The sequence below is a fragment of the Ursus arctos genome, unplaced genomic scaffold (genome assembly GCF_023065955.2).
Source record: "Ursus arctos isolate Adak ecotype North America unplaced genomic scaffold, UrsArc2.0 scaffold_15, whole genome shotgun sequence".
Taxonomy (NCBI): domain Eukaryota; kingdom Metazoa; phylum Chordata; class Mammalia; order Carnivora; family Ursidae; genus Ursus; species Ursus arctos.
The window spans coordinates 28,555,930-28,576,169 of NW_026622819.1; the positions used below are offsets into that span (position 1 = coordinate 28,555,930).

Sequence of the window (20,240 nt, forward strand, 5' to 3'; positions counted from 1 at the left end):
ATTTCCATCTCCCAACTAGTTCTTTGTGCCCCCTTCTAGTCACAAAACTTTTAAAGAGTGAGTTATTGATAGCTGTATAATTGGAAGGAAAATTATGAGAGAACATAATTAGTAGGTACAGTAAAAACTACACCACCTGGTTATGATTAATTTTGTTGTTTTTTATATACAGTTTACTTCACTTGCTGGTTAGTTGGTCTAGTGTTACTACTGTTGAGGTCACTGGAATGGAAATGTTAATGTTGTATATCGTAATTCTTTTGATGATAAGCTTGCTTTTTTTATTCTTCCTTTATTCCATTACCACTGTACTTACCTACAGTGGTAATGGAATTGTTCTTTTAAATAGTATGCAAATCATTACTCAACTTTGTCAAACTACACCAACTGTTAACTAATTAGAAGTATTTAGTATTTGAAGACTTATTATTTTTTTTAGTTTAATGAACAAAAATTCAAATTGGTAGGGTCAGAGAAAAGAGGTAAAAATAGTTTTTAATTCATATCTATTGTGCCTGATTCTGATTTTTTTAATATGTAAAAAAGGTTGTAGCTTATAGGTTAAGTGGAGACTTGGGACTTATTGAGGATTTTTATTAGCCTTGCTATCCTCTTTCCTGTTACTGCAGAAAAATGAAAGTTGCATTTTTATGACTGTAACTAAAGGCTAGATGTAGCAGTGACTTTTTAGTTGTGAGCACCTGTTTTCCATGAACTTTCTCTGACTCCCTGGCTGGCACGTTCTGTGGTGAAGAGTCCAAGTTTGGGCCACCACTGCTTCTCTGACTTCTGGTCTGAGGCTTCTCATCCCCTTGGCCTTGGTCATTGCCAACCACCTGTATCAGTCAGTCTCTTTCCTTCATGCATAGGGAAAGGTTGAAGAATAAACAGTGGGTAGTTGTCAGAAGTTGATATAAGAATGAGATGATTTAAGTAAACACTTAAGATAGGAATTGACACATACCAAGCACTCAGAATTGCTGGGCTCTATCATTGTTTTCATCATCATTACCATATTTGATTAATGACCAATTTTAATTTAATTGCAGCTGACTGGGAAGAAAAGTCTTTAAGAAAACAATGTGAGGAAGCTTAATGATCTTAACTTCAGAGGAAATGAATGTTCTTAAAACAAAACAATTTAATTACACCTGCAAGATTCTGTCAGCAGAGGATGCTAGAAGCTCTATTGCAAAATCCAGTGAATGTGTCCTTACCATTTCCAGGCTGCAAATGTGAGAAGGCCTTCATTCTTTTGATGGACACTAGGGGGCAATAGAGACATTTTGGCTTTTGGCAAAAATCCATTTTATTCAACTGTCTCCTGTCTATAGTGGAAGGAAAAAAAAAGCATCTTATAAACAGTGTCTTCTATAAATTGAAACAAGTGAGGTTTAGGTTGAGATTAACGCTGGAATAATTATTTTTTTTAAAAAACAATGCAGAAAAATTATATTCTTTTGTGATTTGACAACATTATAACATATTTACAGGGTTTTGGGTTTTTTTTGGTCACTTTAAGCTTTTTTAGTCAGTAACTATATGATAAGGCTTAATGGCAGAAATATTAAGGATAACCTCTTTATAATTTAAGATTTAAGTCTGTAAGGTCAAATAAGAAAGTTTATATGTCTCTGATCACCAGAGAAATCCAGACTTTAAAAATGCATATCAGATCTTGTCACTTCCCTGCTTCCCTTGTCACTGGCCTGTCAGTAAACCCTCCAATTTCTTCCTGTCACAATGTTAAGAAATCCAAGTTCGGGGGCGCCTGGGTGGCACAGCGGTTAAGCGTCTGCCTTCGGCTCAGAGCGTGATCCCAGCATTCTGGGATCAAGCCCCACATCAGGCTCTTCTGCTATGAGCCTGCTTCTTCCTCTCCCACTCCCCCTGCTTGTGTTCCCTCTCTCGCTGGCTGTCTCTATCTCTGTCAAATAAATAAATAAAATCTTAAAAAAAAAAAAAGAAATCCAAGTTCCCTGACTTGACCTCTAAGGCCTGTATGACTTGGCCTCTTCACATCTTTCTGACTTCATCCCCTTCCACTCCCTGTCTTGCTCACTCTTCTCTACCCAGTAACCTTTCTGTTTTTCTCTTAGCAGTTATGCTTCTTCCCTCACAGAGCTTTTCTATTTACTCTTTCCCATACACAAAATAACTCTCAGAGCTTTACATGAGTCCCTCTTTTCATTCATCTTTGTGAAACTGTTACCCCTTTGACCACCTTATGTAAGTATCTCCGCTCTCTCTACTGCATTGCTTTTTCTGACATTGCTTTATGGTAGTTACCATTATTTGATATTTTTTGTTTATTCGTTGTCTTTCTTCTCACAGTAATACAGGTTCCATGAGGGCAGTTATATTGTCTCTTTTATTGTTGTATCCCCAATGGCTTGACTGGTTCCTGGCTCAAGGAATATTTGTTCAATGAATGGCCATCCTTGGCTGTGGTCAGAGTTACTCCCTTGCCCCTAAACATTTCGTTGAATCAAAGCTAGCTTCTGATGTAGTCACAGTTATCTTTTAGAAGCTCTAAAAGATTTAGGAGTCAATACTCACCCTCACATTTTCAGGCTAGTCCTGCCACAATTCTTTTGTTAAAAGGCTGCAGTCCTTTTTAAGCTCCCATTGCCAGGTAGGCATTTGTATCCTCTCAGGTGGCTGCCAGAAACAGTAGTGTGTGTCCTTTCTGCCTTTGAGCAGTGGCTTTTTTTCCCCCCAGAAATACTTTGTGTAATTATAATGTGAATGACAATGCTAGCATTTTTTTTTTTTAAGGATTTATTAGAGAGAGAGCGTGTGCATGTGTGTACGCACAGGGTTGGGGGGAGAGCGAGAGGGAGAGAGAATTATAAGCAGACTCCCCGCAGAGCCCAGTTCGGGGTTTGATCTCACCACCCTGAGATCATGACGCAAGCCAAAATCAAGAGTTGGACATGTAGCCTCCTGAGCCACCAGGTGCCCCCAAAGTTGGACTAGTTTATGCAAATAATACAAAGCATAATTTAAGTGCAATGAAGAAGGCAGGAGGGTACTTTTTATCTGACTGTAGTCTCCTTAATTACAAGTTGTTTTAGCATATAAGTATATTTACTCTGGTAAATTTCTATCATTATGTTGTATATACTGTACGGTAAATTGCAAATCTTGCAGATGTAAATTGTCAACAAGTCTATGGAAGTGATGTTGAGGATGTCCTTTGCTCTACCCAAAGCTATTGTCAAATGAGGATTTAGTTGAGTTCCACCAGTTCTTAAGTGAAAAAAGGAAAATTGACAAGGTTGGTAAATGATTTAAATATCATAGGATTAAGAGCCTTTGAGAAAATTGATGAAGGCCTTGAATATTTTTTGCAAAAACAGTCTTCTTAAAAATCCTTGCCAAAGTCAGTCCTGTAGAGTCTTTATGCCATGTTATACTGTCAAAAATTTTAGTTGGAAAAATGGACCCTCCCACCCCATCACATCCTCTCTCTGCTCATAACACTGCTATTTTTTTTCACACTTTATAATATATATATATATATTTATTTTTTTAAAGATCTTATTTATTTATTTGACAGAGTTAGAGACAGCCAGCGAGAGAGGGAACACAAGCAGGGGGAGTGGGAGAGGAAGAAGCAGGCTTCCAGCGGAGGAGCCTGATGTGGGGCTCGATCCCAGAACGCTGAGATCACGCCCTGAGCCGAAGGCAGACGCTTAACGACTGAGCCACCCAGGCGCCCCCACACTTTATATTTTTTGATTCTAGGTTCAGAGGGTTGAATTATTCATACTTCATAGTTCTATTAATACTGTTGTAATTGGCCATAAAAAAATACTGTTGTAATTGGGCCATCCAAAGTCCTTCACTTACTATTTATCTATGTGGAATTTTTAATCTTTTTTATCTTTTGTTTTCATTTTGCTTTTCTTCCTAGATCCTAACAGCTTCCTACATATACCTCACCTCTTGGCTCTCTTTCACTCATGTTTCCTTTTACCTTAAAGCTTTTTTTTTTTTTTTTTTACCTTATGTGTAATTTCCCCCCATTTCTTATTTCAGTTATTTTATTATTTTATTTTTAAAAGATACGATTTTAAAGTAATCTCTATACCCAACATGAAACTCAGACTTACAACCCCAAGATCAAGAGTCACATGCTCTATCCACTGAACCAGCCAGGTACCCCACTCAATTTATTATATAAAAATTTTGCTTTGAGATGCTTTATTTATAGATTTTATTTTTTCTTCTGCCTTCCCAACTATAGGTATTCTTAAGAATGAGGGTTGTGTAACTAGTTTTTGCGCTTCTCTAAACGTTAAAGAAGACAATTACAGAAAATGCACATCAGTTTGTCAGTGCAGTAAGTATAAACAAAGTATTTGAACATAAAACAGCTCCCTTGATCTTTCACCCTTTCTATTTACAGGAGTAAAAGTGGGGGATTTGCCTGTGTCAGTTTTGAGAAAGGTTTCTCAATGCTTTAATCTTATAATTTAAAAAAGTGCCATTATAAAGAATTTCTAGAAAATCAGGAATATTTACCAAAATTGATATAATTTTTCTTTTAGAATTAGGTACTTTCTTGTTTCCATGCTTGTAAAGTTTGCATTTGAATAAATTTTATATTTTTAAGTACCAAATTGATAGAATGGCATTTAAGTACATATTGAAGCAGCTCCAACAGAGCTTACGTTTTTATTCTTCTATAGACCTTGATCCTTATTTGGAAAGACATTTTGTTCATACTATTTGTGCTGAGTACTAGAAGTGCAGCTAATTGTGAGTTTGAAATAAGACCAAGACCACCAAGTTGATTCACATTGCCTACCAGGCAGCTGTTGGTTGGTAATGTTGCCATTTCACTACTGATCTGGATTGGAATCAGGGAGTCTTTATTCACTTTTGCATCCCAAGAGCTTTGCAGAGTATAATTGGGAATTAAATGTTTTTTTTTTCTTTTAATAAATGAAGAAGTTAGTGGCACAGCCTTGATTTTTTTACTGTCATAAAAGGGGATGCTCCAACAAACCAGGAATTCTCTGTTAAGCCACAGTTTTCTGTCTCTGCAGTTTTCTTTTGTTTGATTTATGATAAGGAAGTAAGCAGATGCTCAGATCTAGAACCAAATAATGTTACTGACTGGATATTTTGTGCAGCAATGTCCTAAGCACCGAAGGTGAAATAACTCCTTTAATCCTCCTGGTTTCTTATCCTCTGTTGACAGATAAGGAAACTGATACTCAGAGATGCTAAGTAACTTTCTCAGGGCCACCCAGTAGTAAATGTTGGAGCCAGCTTTTGAATCTAGGGAATCTGCTCCAGAATCCATGTGCTTAACCGTTACGCTCTCCTTTACCTCTGGTTGCAACCCATCCTGCTTCTCAAGAGTCACCTCTTGCCTCTCTCCGACACTTATCTCATGCCTCATCCATATCAACTATGAACAGTCTTTGAATATGACTGACTCTTTCGTGCATTCCAGTATGCTCTTCCTTCTCTCTGGACGGTGGCCAACACTTAGTACAACTCCATTCACTTGGCAAGCTATGTAAGCATTGACCCTTGTGGGGTGCATTGTGCCAGACCTGTCTCCTTCATCAGGGAGGAACCTTTTTAGTTTTAAGGATCTAGCTTTTCTCCTTGTGAAAGGAGAACATTTTCTCTTTGTAAAAACCTTCATTGACCCAGAAAAATAGAGTTGAATACCTCCTTCTTTATGCTACTTCTGTGTTAGTTCTATTCCTCTATTATTTTATAACAGCTTTATTGAGTTATAATTCATATGTACTAAATTTCATAATTTTCAGGTATACAGTTCAGTGAATGTTAGTATAGTCACAAAGTTGTGCAACCATCACTACCACCTAATTTTATGACATTTTCCTCCTCCCCCAAAGAAACCTTGCACTCTTTAACTTTCACTTCCTATTCTCTCCTCCCTACCTTACCCCTAGTTCCTGGTAATCACTAATCTACTTTCTGTCTCTATGGATTTGTTTGTTCCGGACATTTCATATCACTGGAATAATACGGTAAGTGTTCTTTTCATTGATTTCTTTCACACAGCGTAATGTTTTCAGGGTTCATCCATGTTGTAGCATGTCTGAGTACCTCATTCCTTTTTATTGCCAATATTGTTACACAATGGAATAGTGTGTGATATACCACATTTTTTAAATGCATTCATTAGTTGATGGATGTCTGCTATGAAGAAGTAGAAGTTTTTGTATGGATGCATATTTTTGGTTTTGGGGTTTATATCTAGGAGTGGAATTACTAGGTCATATGATAACTGTGTTTAATATTTTGAGGAACTGTTTTTCAAACTGGCTACACCATTTAAAATCCCACCAGTACTCTATGAGGATTCAATTTTTCAAATCTTCACCAATGCAAGATTTGTTTATCTCTATGATTACAGCTGTCCTAGTGAGTGTGAAGTGATATCTCATTATAGTTTTGATTTGCATTTCTCTAAAGAACAATGATGTTGAACATTGTTTCATGTGCTTATTGGCCATTTGTATATCTTCTTTGGAAGAATGTCTCTTCAGATCTTTTTCCTCTTTCAATTGGCTTCCCTATTGTTGAGTTATCAGGGCTCTTAATATATTCTGGACTTAAGTCCCTTATCAGACATATGATTTCCAAATATTTTCCCTCATTCTGTGAGTTACCTTCTTGGTTGTGTACTTTGAAGTACAATAACTTTAAATTTTGGTGAAATCCGATTTATTTTTTCTGTTATTGTTTGTGCTTTTGGTGTCATATCTAAGAAGCCTAACTCAAGGTCATGAAGATTTACTCCTGTTTTTTCCTAAGTTTTATAGTGTTAGTTCTTACATTTAGGTCTTTTATACATTTTGAGTTCATTTTTGCGTATGATTTACATAGGGCATTCTTCTATTATTGTCTTGTCCCAGCCATGATAGAGTGATCATAATTGTGATACAATTATTTTTTACACGTGTGTGCCTTTCATAGCTTCTGAGCTCATGAAGACAATGCCTGTGTCTTCCTTATTTTGGGACTCTTAGTGTTTCTTAGGTATGGCTTTTATTAAGTCTGCCTGTGGCTTCAAATATTTTATCTTAAAAGTACACAGAAAAATTTAAAGAGTAGGTATGAAATATAAATAGTTGATAGATATGTCTTCATGTTTTAGAGGGATATATAAACACATTATAAGTACGAACGTGGTTGTCTATTATTTTTTCTTCACAGATTTCACTTATTTTCTTCTAAAAACAAGCTGTCATTAGTAGGCAGTCTTCATTATCTTCAGTTAAGAAGATATATTTGGAGCACCTACTGTATACTATTAGTATTATAGATACAAATCAAATAAGACATTGTACTTGTCCTTAAGGATCTTACAGGCTAATGGGGACATGGCAAGTTGTCAATCTCCTTTTCTTTTTTCTTTTTTTCTAAAGATTTTATTTTTAAGTATTCTATATACCACATGGAACTTCACAACCTGAAGATCAAGATTTGCATGCTCTACCAGCTGAGCCAGCCAGGTGCCCCAAATATCACTTCTTTCTAAACTTCCTTCTCCTCATTCTCCTGCTTAAAGTTGTTTCTTTTTATTTTCTTTATTTTTAATTTTTTTTCCTTTCAAGTTTTTATTTAAATTCTAGTTAGTTAACATACAGTGCGATACTGGTTTTAGGAATAAGAATTAGTGATTCATCACTTACATACAACACCCAGTGCTTGTCATAACAAGTGTCCTCCTTAATACCCATCACCCATTTAGTCCCCACCTACCCACCTCCCTCCATCAACCCTCAGTTTGTTTTCTATCATTAAGAATCTCTAATGGTTTGTTTCCCTCTTTTATCTTTTTTCCCCTTCCCATAGGTTCATCTGTTTTGTTTCTTAAATTCCACATATGAGTGAAATCATATGGTATTTGTCTTTCTCTGACTTATTTCACTTAGCATAATATACTCTAGCTCTATCCATGTTGTTGCAAATGCAAGATTTCATTCTTTTTGATGGCTGAGTAATATTCCATCGTATATGTGTACCATATCTTCTTTATCCATTCATCAGTCGATGAACGTTTAGACTCTTTCCATAGTTTGGCTATTGTTGATAAAGCTGCAATAGACGTTGGAGTGCATGTATCCCTTTGAATCTGTATTTTTGTATCCTCTGGGTAAATACCTAGTAGTGCAATTGCTGGATCATAGGGTAGTTCTATTTTTAACTTTTTGAGGAACCTCCATACTGTTTCCCAGAGTGTCTGTACCAGTTTGCATTCCCACCGACAGTGCACAAGGGCTCCCCTTTCTCCACATCCTCGTGTTTGTTCTTCAGCAAGAAATGCCCAAGAGCTATTTAAAATACTTGGTTGTAGTGGTGGTGGCTTTAGACATTATGGCAAGTATGAAGTGTTAATACTGTGTTTGTTCCATATTTGGTGGGTTGAATAGGATGTATAATAGCTGGAGCTGGAATTGTAGAATTGTCCAAGTGAACCTACATAGATTGGTTTTTAAGATGTTTCTGATTTTCACTGTCCCTTTGACAATTGTGAAGCATATACATGGCTTTGCATGTGTGGAAAGTTATATTAAATCAGATATGGTACCCATTCTGCAGTGTTGTTATGTTTTAGAAGAACCATAGCAGAGGAAAAGGATGAAGATAGCTCAGTGTCAGGTAAATTTAATAAAAATTTATTATGGCTTAGGCTTCTTTTGTTTTCCCAAATAAATTAATCCTTACCTGATTTAACTCATACCGTGTCACCTTTTGTAGTTAAAATTAGTAAAGTCTGTGCATCTTTAAATAGAAACAAATTGCCCAAGCAGTAACTCAATTTTTATTACAAAACAGGTATCAAAAACTAATGTACTTTATGGTGACTAACATACGTAGTAAAAAAAAACAGATATGAACTCTTAAACATAACTCAACATAGTATGGTACATAGCCTGTGTTGAAGTAAGTAATTCTGCACTGCATATCTGAGGTTCTGAAACTTGGTGAAACCTTCAAGGCATTTCATACCGGATCTCCCAACAGTTTCTAAAATATGTACTTTCAGGAAAAACCTTTGTAGCCGTAGGCTTATAATAATTTCTTACTCATAATGCGTTATAATTATAAAGTACTTTGTCACATTAACTCATTCGGTCATCACAGCAGCTCTGTGCTTTGTTTCTCAAATGAATCATTCTGATAAATACCTATTCTTAGTAGACAGGAGGCTAAGGACTTGAGGCTTTCAGTGGATAATTAATTCAAGTTGTGAAGATTTGAGAATGACGTATACATTGTTGCCACTGACATAGTAGAGGTGGGCCTTTTTTTAAGGAGCAGGGCAAATGGTAAAACCCAGGACCTTTGTTTATAGTTGTAAAAGAAAGCGTTCTTTTTATGGGGGGTGAAGGAGTGGGAGGTAGGAGTTTCATTATAGGGGTTCTAGAAAGTCAGGTTGCTCCTTCTTATTTCTGTTATAATACTCTTCCCACAAACCTCTGCCCCCTCCCTGGCAAGCCCAACTCCTTTGTTCTTCCATTCCTCCCTGGAGAGGCTCTTACTATATACATTAGTAAGTAATATATAGAAAAGTACCACTGCAAACAATAAGACTGTTGTTAGGCTCTTAAATATTAGTATCTTATAAGAAACTGCTTTTTAACTATATAGGAATTTTTTTAAAAAGTAATCTCTTTGCCCAATGTGAGGCTGGAACTCAGGACCCGTAGATTGAGAGTCACATGCTCTACTCACTGAGCCAGCCAGGCACCTCAGTCCTTTTTTTTTGTTTTTTAATAATAATCTAGTTATTTTCCAACTTCATTGAGGTATAATTATATATTTAAAGGGCATAATGTGGTGGTTTGATATATGTATAAATTGTGAAATGATTACTACAGTCAAGTTAATTAACACATCCATCACCTCACATAGCTAGTTTTGTGTGTGTGTGTGTGTGTGTGTGTGTGTGTGTGTGTGTGTGTGGTAATCACACTTAACATCTACTCTCTTAGGAAATTCCAAGTATACAACACAGTATTTTAAACTATAGTCATCATGCTGTACATTAGATCCCCAGAACTTACTCATAACTGAAAGTTTGTACCCTTTGACCAGAAACTTCTTCAAAACATCAATTTTCTAAACTTAACTTGAGACAGTAGTCAAATATTGCAGAAAATTTCTAAAACAAAAATGTGTGAATGCTGTGAAAAGTTACTGATTGCTACTAAAAGTAATGGAGAACCATTGAAGGTTTTCAAAGAAAAACAACCTAAGAAGAGTAACATCATGGTAGTGAGCAATGCGGAGAGAAGTGAAGAAGAGAGCAGTCAGAGAAGGACCTCTCAGTGGCATAGGGGGAGTGTACATAGTTCAGCTATGAATAAGTTTAAGGTAAACCATGTCGTCATAGAGTGTCATGAGTTACTTCATCTGATTTTTTCATTTTTATAAGTGAAAAAGCTAAGGTTCTAGGCAGTTGAGTGGCTTAATGAAGGTTACAAGTGGAGTTAATTGCAGAATCCTGTCTAGATTTCAAGTCTTCAGAAGTAGCAAATAAGAGCAGAAATACTCATAAAATTTTAGGGTGTCAGGGAATGATAAAGTGTATGTTCATAGTAGTTTTTGAAAATAAATGTATCTTTTGATATAAATCCTGTTGGCTTATTGCCTGCCATTTTTATATGGTAAGGGTAGAAAATTGTCATCTTTTGTGTTTATTGATAATGTAATAGATTTAAAAAATAATATAATTTCTGATAATATATAGGAATGACCTATCCTTTTTTGAGTTTCTTAGCCTTCACAAAAGTATAAAAAGTTATTTAACAACATACTTTTAAGTCCTGTTACTGAGAAATATTTTCCAAGATTGCAGCTTGCAATAGGGCATAAACTGAGGGTAATTTAGAGGTGGTTTGGGAATACTACTAATTGAAGGATTGGAACCAGCTGTGAGAATTAGATGGGAAATTGTCTTTCCTTCCTGCAGTATTTTAGACCTATAACTTTACATTTTTGGAGGAAGATTTTAAACATTTAATAATAATTTATTTTGAAGCTTACCTAAAGTTTATTAGAACATTAAGAAGTATTCAGGCTTAATACTATGCATTTTTTTTTTTTTGCTTATGTGGTTTTTATCTATAAAAATTCTTTTTTTTTTTTTAAGATTTTATTTATTTATTCGACAGAAATAGAGACAGCCAGCGAGAGAGGGAACAGAAGCAGGGGGAGTGGGAGAGGAAGAAGCAGGCTCATAGCAGAGGAGCCTGATGTGGGGCTCGATCCCAGAACGCCGGGATCACGCCCTGAGCCGAAGGCCGACGCTTAACTGCTGTGCCACCCAGGCGCCCCATATCTATAAAAATTCTTTTTTAGCTTTGGTAAAATACACGTAAAATTTATAATCTTTAAAAATTATTAAATGTTATTAAGTTTTTAATTTTAATTCCAGTATAGTTAACATACAGTGCTATATATATATATATATATATATATATATATATACACACTATATAGTGACTTAGCAATTCTATACATTACTCAGTGCACATCATAAGTATACTCTTTAATCCCCATCACCTGTTTCACCCATTCACCACCCACCTCCCATCTCCCGGTCTTAACCATCTTTAAATGTACAGGTCAGTAGTGTTACATTGTTGTATATTCAGTCTCTAGAACTTTTTTTTATCTTGTACAGAAACTATACCCATTAAGCAATAATTCCCCGTTTTCCCTTCTCTCCCAACTTCGGCAACCACTATTTTACTTTCTATGAATTTGACTACTCTAGATACCTCATAGAAATAGTACAGTATTTTTCTTTTTGTGACTTGTTTCATTTAGCATAATGCCCTCCAAGTTCATCCATGTTGCGTGTGTCAGAATTTCCTTCCTTTTAAAGAATGAATAATATTCCAATACACACACACATATACATATATACACCACATTTTGTTTATTCATTTATCTGCTGATGGACACTTAGGTTGCTCCTATCTTTTGGCTGTTGTCTTGCTGCTATGAATGTGGGTGTACAAATGTCTCTTGGAGATCCTGCTTTCAGTTCTTTTGGGTATATACACAAAAGTGGAATTGCTGAATCATATTTTAAATTTTTTGAGGAACTACCATACTGTTTTCCATAGTAGTTGCCCCATTTCTGTCCAGGAATGTATAAGGATTCCATATTTTGTATATCCTTGTCAACATTTCTTTCTTCTTCTTCTTTTTTTTAATAATAGCCATCCTGTTACTGGTATGTCAGTGTGGTTTTGATTTTCATTTCCCTGATGATTACTAATGTTGAGTTTCTTTTCATGTCCTTGTTGGTCATCTGTATTTCTTCTTTGAAGAAATATTTAGGTCCTGTGCCAATTTTTGACTCGGGTTTTTGTTTTGTTTTGTTTTGTTTTTGCTGTTGAATTGTAGCAGTTTTGTGTTTTTGGATATTAACCCCTTATCACATAAATGATTTGCAGACATTTTCTCCCATTCTAGAGGTTGCCTCTTCACTGTGTTGATTATGTCTTTTGATGCACAGAATAATGTGGTGATTTTTTGAAAACTCAAATCTTATCAAATTACACGGCTCAGAGCTTAAATTTCAGATTCTTGACATTGTATGCAGTCTGGCTCCTAACTCTCTGGGTTAAAAAAAATTTTTTTTGATACATATATACACACCACACAGCCTTTCCCTTTTTCTGCCCAGCAATTTAAACTTTCTCCAGGCAAAAATATTTGCAGTTCAATAAGTGTCGGGATTTATCTTATTCTCTCCTGGATGCCTTCCACATTCACCTGGGGAACCTCTATTTTTCCAAAGGCATCTCAAGTATCTCTTCTGTAAAGCCTTTTCTAATCACCCTCTAGTTCCCCAGGCAGAATGGAATGGAGCACTGAACCCCGTGTGTTCTTCTGTCCTAGCATCTGAAACATGTTGTATTGCCTATTTGTTTACCTGTCAGTTTTGCTTTATTGGATTGACAGTCCTTGTGAGCAGTGTCTTTGTTGTTAGTCTTTTTATCTTTAACTGTAGGCTCTGGTGTATTTTATATAACTGCATACTCAATAAATGTGTTTTAAGGGAATGTGTGTTGATGAGTAATTTATTAAGTCAGTCTGTTGGATCTCCAGAGTTATACTAAAATAGACTCTAATTTTGGTTTTCTGTAATACCAAATGGGCAACTATTTACAAAATGGTTTCTGGGAGAACGTAGCACTCCTTTGCAAGTTCCTGGGTCCTCATTCTCTCCACACAATTCATAGCCACTTTGTGACAGATCTTTGTTACTGGGTAGACTTTTGATTAGGGCTTATAGTACCATACATATATAACTTTTTAAACGTATGGCAACTTTATCCCAGAAGGGTTATTTCTGATTTGCAAGTCTTTTGAAAACACTTTAAGGGTATATGTCAGATGGAACTGCTCATGTTATTCCAGATCTATTTGCTATCCTTGTTATTGAGGGCAAACCAAAGAGCCTGGGAAATAATCCTTTGGGTTGGCATTTAAGACCAAACCAAAACAAAAGCTGGTATCTTTCCTCCTCTTCCATTAAGACTAGCTTTTGTTATGAATTCTTATAATAAATGACTTCATTGAAGTCTTGCAGCTTATGATGTCCCCTGGCATGAAAATCTTGAAAATATTTTATTGTTACAGCAAATTTCACACTTAAGCCATATCCCAAAAAGTCATTAGGAAAAGTTCTGGAAAAAGAACAGTCACCATCAAGTGATATGCTACCAAAAGATGGATTGCTGGGGGTGCCTGGGTGGTGCAGTCGTTAGGCATCTGCCTTTGGCTCAGGGCGTGATCCCGGGGTCCTGGGATCGATCCCCGCATCAGGCTCCTCTGCTGGGAGCCTGCTTATTCCTCTCCCACTCCCCCTGCTTGTGTTCCCTCTCTCGCTGGCTGTCTCTCTGTCAAAAAAAAAAAAAAAAAGATGGATTGCTACTATTTTAGATGATTTAGTTGTGCCAGTTATATGGGCCTTTTATGAGTTATGCCCTACATGATTTGCAGTAAAACTTTGATTTTAAATGTAAACAACATTTATTTAAACATTTAATTCACTCCTAATGTAAATAATAAATTGTTCTGTGTTCTTGTAAGTTTTTACTTTAAATGCCAGAGATTGTCTATATATAGGCACATTGTACATTGAATTCAATGAAATAATTTTCATCCTTCCTCTTAGTGACAGTGTTTCTGTTTCCTGAGTGATGAAAAAGTAATTAGTTATGAAATGAGACACTGACTGTAATAGAATCTTCTCTAAGTGAAACATTTGAACTGTTCTCCTGTTTTTTGTAAGAGTACTTAGCACTTATACATGAGTTTTTATTGCTTAAAAATGTTGTCAACTGCAAAGGGAGCAGTGGCTTACATAATTTAGTATAGGGGTAGTCCAGGATTCGTTTGTTTGACTTTTAAATTATTTTGGAATCAAGGTATGTGCAGCCCTTTTCCAAAGCATAGTAAACCATTCTGTAATATCTTGTATTGAAATAAATTGTAAACTCTCCAGCAGTTCTTTAAGTTACTGTGAAGTTAGGCTTATTCAGTGTCTTCTCATTTCCTCATCTTCTTCACTGCACTGTGCTGGTAGTAGGCTACAGTAATCTCTGAGATGCAGACAGTCATGGGGCTGGAACTCATGTCGTTAAGATTAAGAGTCGCATGCTCTACTGACTGAGCCAGCCAGGCACCCTTATGCTTGCGACTTTAAATTTACTTTTAGTCTGGGATATAATCATTTGGTTCTTAAAGGTTTTTACTTTTTGAAAACCTCAGTTATCCTTACTGTCACTTAATGGGGCTGATCTGATGGATAGCACCTGCTCTCCTTTGTGGACATAAACAATGTTTGAAAGTAAATTAAAAAGTATAATCTAATGTGATCTACAAGGTAGACATGAGGCCATTAATTAATTCCAAAAGACTTTTGTGTTTGTCTGCCATACACCATCTGTTTTATGGATTGGGGATCCAGAGATAATAATAGATATATACAATCTTTGAGAAGTGTCCATCTTGCAATTTGGTTATGAAGTGTTAGGGAGAGAAACAGGTCAAAAATTACCATGGATTTTGATAAATTCTGTAATCGAGATAAGGAGAGGTTGTCTCCTTATCTGAGACATGAGTGCATAGAAGGGTCATCTAACCCAGAGTTTGAAATGTTGAGAAATGCGTCTAGGAGCAGGTCACATCTGAATAGAGTCTTAAAGGATGAGTAGAAATTAGCCAGTTAAGGACAAAGAGAAGCCTGGAAATAGACTAACATGATATGACTGGAGCGAAAGGAGGTAAGCCTTAGAATAAATGGTGGCTCTCATTTATTGAGCACCTACTTTGTGCTGAATGCTGCATTATAAGGCTTAAATCGCTTACCTCACAGTAACGTAAAGGGCAGGTGCTATTATCCTCTGTATACAAATGAGGAAATAGAGTTGTAACTCTCCTGGAGTTATGACAGGGTTATTGAGTGGCAGGGCTAGATTAAAAAACCTAGTTTTTCTTGGAGCATCTGTCTGGCTCAGTCAGAGCACATGACTCTTGATCTTGGGGTTGTGAGTTCAAAACCAATGTTGGGTGTAGAGCTTACTTAAACAATTAAATAAATAAAAGAAAATGTTAAAAAGAATGTTCAACCTTATTAAAAAAAATACAAGTAAAAACCCTAGCTTTTCTGGCTTCTTGTCTAGGCTGCTTCCTCCCAGGAAAGAACCATTTTATGAAGGAGGAAATAGTAAAGTAGTTGCTATGCTGTTGAAAGGTCAATGTGCAGGTTAAGTTCTGAAAAGTATCCGGGGCATTTATAGTGAGTTGTTTGTTTATTCAGGAGGTATTTACTGAGAGTCTCTTAAGTGCCAAGAACTGTGCTGGGCATTAGGAAGGACACATGCCAGAGTGGTAGAGGTAAAAGGGCGAAAGGAAGCAGAGACACTTGAATGAAAACTTGTGTGAAGAAGCTTGATTGGAAAGGAAAAGGTAATGGTATAGCAGTAAATGTAGGGGAAATAGCTGTGTGTGTATGTGTGTCTAATATGGGAAGTACTTTAATTGTTTATGTGCCGAGGCGAAAGAGCCGTAGCAGGGGACAAGTTTATGATGAAATAAAGCTAGTGATTGATTGATTCATAAGGGTGCTAAAGAATGATGGGAGACAGGGACCAAAGTCTGTTCGATTGCACATATCTAATTAAGTAGATTGCAGGATGATCCTCACATAAATTTGTAATGGCCCTAGAATTTTAGTATGATTACCCGGCTCTTGGATAATGGAAACTTGAGAGAACAATAAAACTTCATATTCAAATGATCACTGTGATTCCTTATGTTTGATTTATGCATCCGTCTTTTCTCTCCTCGATTATCCTTCCCACACCTCCTGTCTATCATAGCATTTCTTATATTGTGTTAGAGTGATTGATCTCCCCCTTCTTGACTACATGCTTCTTGGAAGGGGGAATGGTAGAGGCAATGTCTGATGCTACCCAGCATCTGGAATAATCTCACTTTAATAAATGTTTATTGAATCAATGAATCATTGAATGACTCAGTTCCTCATTTATGCCATTTTTGAGCAGCAGCGTTTTGTTTTTTAAACTTTTAAGGGTTAAAAGGTATATATCTACCCTGTAGAGATTTTATTTTATGTAGTTAAGCACTTTAAGTTATCCCCAATTTTCAGTGAAAAGAGGACTTTAAATACTTGGATGCTGGGAGGGCTTATGGTTCCATACAACTAAAGAGTTTCTTAGGCTTATCTTTTTTGAGATTTGAGGTAAATTCATTATCAGCTCAACAATTGTAGTGTATCTAGAAGTACAGAAATAAGATACTCTAGCAAATTTTATTTCCTGTTTTTTTTAAGCTTTGTGTAAAAAGCTAGTGATGCAATTTTTAAAAATTGTATTTCCTGTGAATGTGGCATGTAGTCCCCTCCCCCCCCATATGTTGGATACTCATTGATGTCATGGAATTTTCTTTTTTCAGAATCCTGTCCAAAAGATCCCTGACTCGCATGAAATAACTCTAAAGCATGGCACTAAAACAGTAAGTTTAAAAAATTTGATTCTTTCCTTTTAACAAGGCTCTCACGGAAAAGTAAACCAATGATACATTTGTATTAAGGGTAATTGCACAATCAACTGATAACACAGAAGCTCTAGGCATTAAAGAAAAAGAAAGATTACATTTCTATTCAATCAAAATAACTGTTGCATTTCATTTAAAATAGCAACATTTATTGTTATTGTTGGCTTTAAAACCTTGTTCTTTGATAGAGGAACATTACAAGTGAAAAAAAGAAATGAAACTAAAATACAGTTTTCCTTTTTATGGTGTGGGAAAATTTCTCATTACCCTTAGCTTTATTTCTAAATCAGTAAAAGGCCTGAGTTTATTTTTTAGATGAACATTGAGATAAGAAATGAACATAAAATAGTTACTGTATTGCTCTAAGATTATTATTACTTAGACTTACAGATTCTATTTTTCTATTGTTATATTTATGTTAAAGATTAATGATATAAAATTTTGTGTTATAACATGAAATCATTTTATTGTAAAGCCATTAAAAAAGTGGTAGTTGAATGAATGAAACCTCATGAATGAAAGAATAAAATTATCTTGCTTTCTCTTTTCAATCAAACTGCCTTTTCTAGATGTCTGACATGTAAAGAAGTAGGAAAATACATCCCATAATGAGAGAAACATCAATCAGTAGAAATAGACCCAGAAATGATGCAAATGATAGAATTAATAGAGAAAGATGACATTCTTCTTGCCAATTTTTTTGTTTTTGAAAATACCATTTTCATAAAAATATTTAATAAGTATAGTGGGTTTATTGTTTTAAATGAAGTGAACAATAAATATTTTAAAATGTCTTAGTTTGAACTTTTACTGTGGTAAATACTGATAATATAACTCACATAAATAAATGCTTTCTGGGGTCCTCAATAGATTTAAAGAGTGTAAAGTGGCTTGAAACCTATGTACCTGAGAACTGGTGCTTTAGGAAACTGTTTCTGATTTGTGATCTTATATCTGCTTTTTATAAATCAGACTTCTGGTATTTTTATTCTGAAATTGTGACAGAATTTTACTAATTTTTGTGTTTTTAAGTAAATTAGGAAAGAAATTGTAGAATGTTCGTACTTAAACAGAAGCTTCCCTATCATTTTAGTTCAGAGATTTTTACAACTGAGAGTGTTTGTGAGTTTTACATGTTTTATTTAAATATTTCTATTTTAAATTGAATTTTATCTCTTAAAGAATATAATTAAAAATATAGTGCCCACTTGTTTTGCACATTTAAAAAAATCAATTAGAGTTCCTTTTTTTTAAAAAAAAGGTTTTATTTAATTATTAGAGAGAGCGTGTACACATGGGGGGGAGGGGAAGAGGGAGAGGGAGAAACAGACTCCCTGCTGAGTGGGGAACCTGCTGCAGTGCTGGATCCTACTGAGATCATCCTGAGATAATCCTGAGATCATCCCAAGAAGATCTCTGCTGAAGGCCGTCCAATGACTCCCTGGAAGTTGGAAGCTGCTGGCTCCAAAGAGCCCTTTTCCCTTCCCCAAGGAGGACTCAAGGAAAATGCCTACGGCTAGTCTTCAGTTCTCCTACCCTGACTGTAGGCCTCTGCCCCTCTGCTCTATGCTGGCAATCGCAGGGAGGGAGTAGAGCTTGCACCCTTGAGGGGAGGACAGGCATGGAATAGACAAACCACAAATGAATTTGCAGTTTCAAATTGTATTGTAATGGGATGAACACTGGTGCAGTTAGTCATATAAGGAGGAGGACACTTCTTTAACTGTAACAGGAGGGTGGAAGGATAGAGTGGGCATGGACATAAGTAAGTTTGTTGTTGGTAGTAGCAGAAGTCACTTCCTAGACTTCAAAAGCTACTGTTTATTTTTACTTTTCATTGTTTTAGGTTTTAAGACATGTAATTGTTCAGGCATAAAAAATGACTTAGTTCTCATTTGTATGCTTGAACACATTTAGAGTAGTACCTATATAATTTAAACACATAATAAGTCATTAGTTATATATAATTAATATATATTATATTTATGTAATATATTTTACATATTTATATATAATATATATTATATTCTATTTTTTAATATATTCTAAAATCAGTGTTTGCAGGTAGTGATTGAAATGAGTAAAATTATTTTGTAAGTATTTGGTTTTAATTACAGTAATTCTATTACATTTAATAACATTTCAAGTCTATTAGGAGAACTGATTTATCATTGCTTCCTTTATATAAAACTTTGATCCTTTTAATATTTCATATGTGTGGTAATCTCATTCATTATTTCTAATGCACTTTTTTCCTTCTGAGAGGGCAGTAGATCCAGGGACTTCCTGCTTAAGAATAGTGAGCTACCAATTGGGCATTCACATGTGCATTGGAAGGAAGATTCATAGGGAAGGCAGATATTTTATGGAACCAATATAAAAGTGGTATTATAATGTAGTTAGTAACTTATAAATTCAGCTTTAAAAAATAATTGTTTAAGGTGATTATATTTGGTCATTTAGCCGTGTACACAAGAAAATAATTTCTGCTTTGTCCTACTTCATTAAATAGATTTCTTAACATTCCCTTTGGCATTTTCTCATTTTGGTAATTTTAGATTCGTGTGGTCTTCTGTTAGTGGTAGTTAAAATATCTCAAAAGGTTTTCTCAAAATTGTTCATTGAAAAAGCTGAATTATTTATGAGGCTGGGTAGATAAGTTGGGACAAAGCTGGCAATTATATTAAAATGTTTTTTCTTTATTTCAAAAGAGATAATAGTCATAATAACAAAGTCAAATAATAGAGAAGAGGCTATCCATCCGCACTTTTTAGAAGTAATAACAGCTGGTGGCCTGTACTTCCAATGCTTATAATATAGGAGGTGGGGTTAGAGAAAGGAAATGGAGGTTATTATAGACTATAAGTAGCTTTTCTCCAGTTAATTTTTTTTTTTTTTTCAAACCAGGTTTCTGCTTTGGGTCTGGATCCCTCAGGTGCCCGTTTGGTGACTGGAGGATATGATTATGATGTTAAGTTTTGGGATTTTGCTGGAATGGATGCTTCTTTTAAGGCATTTCGATCCCTTCAGCCCTGTGAATGGTATGTGTTGCACAACTTAATACCTTCATATTTGAAGCCAGAGTGCTGTATATCATTTGAATTCCATCTATAATGCTTTGTACCAAAATA

At 35.4% G+C, this 20,240-nt stretch overlaps 1 protein-coding gene across 2 annotated transcripts in view; it reads left to right on the forward strand.

The window, feature by feature from the left end:
- Positions 1-20,240, forward strand: part of WDR70 (WD repeat domain 70) — a 299,029-nt gene that overhangs the window by 39,078 nt on the left and 239,711 nt on the right. The window contains exons 6-8 of one of the 2 annotated variants that reach the window (XM_048224312.2): positions 5,943-6,020; positions 17,008-17,067; positions 20,017-20,150. In XM_048224312.2, the coding sequence (XP_048080269.2) occupies positions 5,943-6,020; positions 17,008-17,067; positions 20,017-20,150 (272 nt within the window). The remainder of the gene's footprint in view (positions 1-5,942; positions 6,021-17,007; positions 17,068-20,016; positions 20,151-20,240) is intronic. The other variant, XM_026506841.4, reaches the window with a different exon arrangement.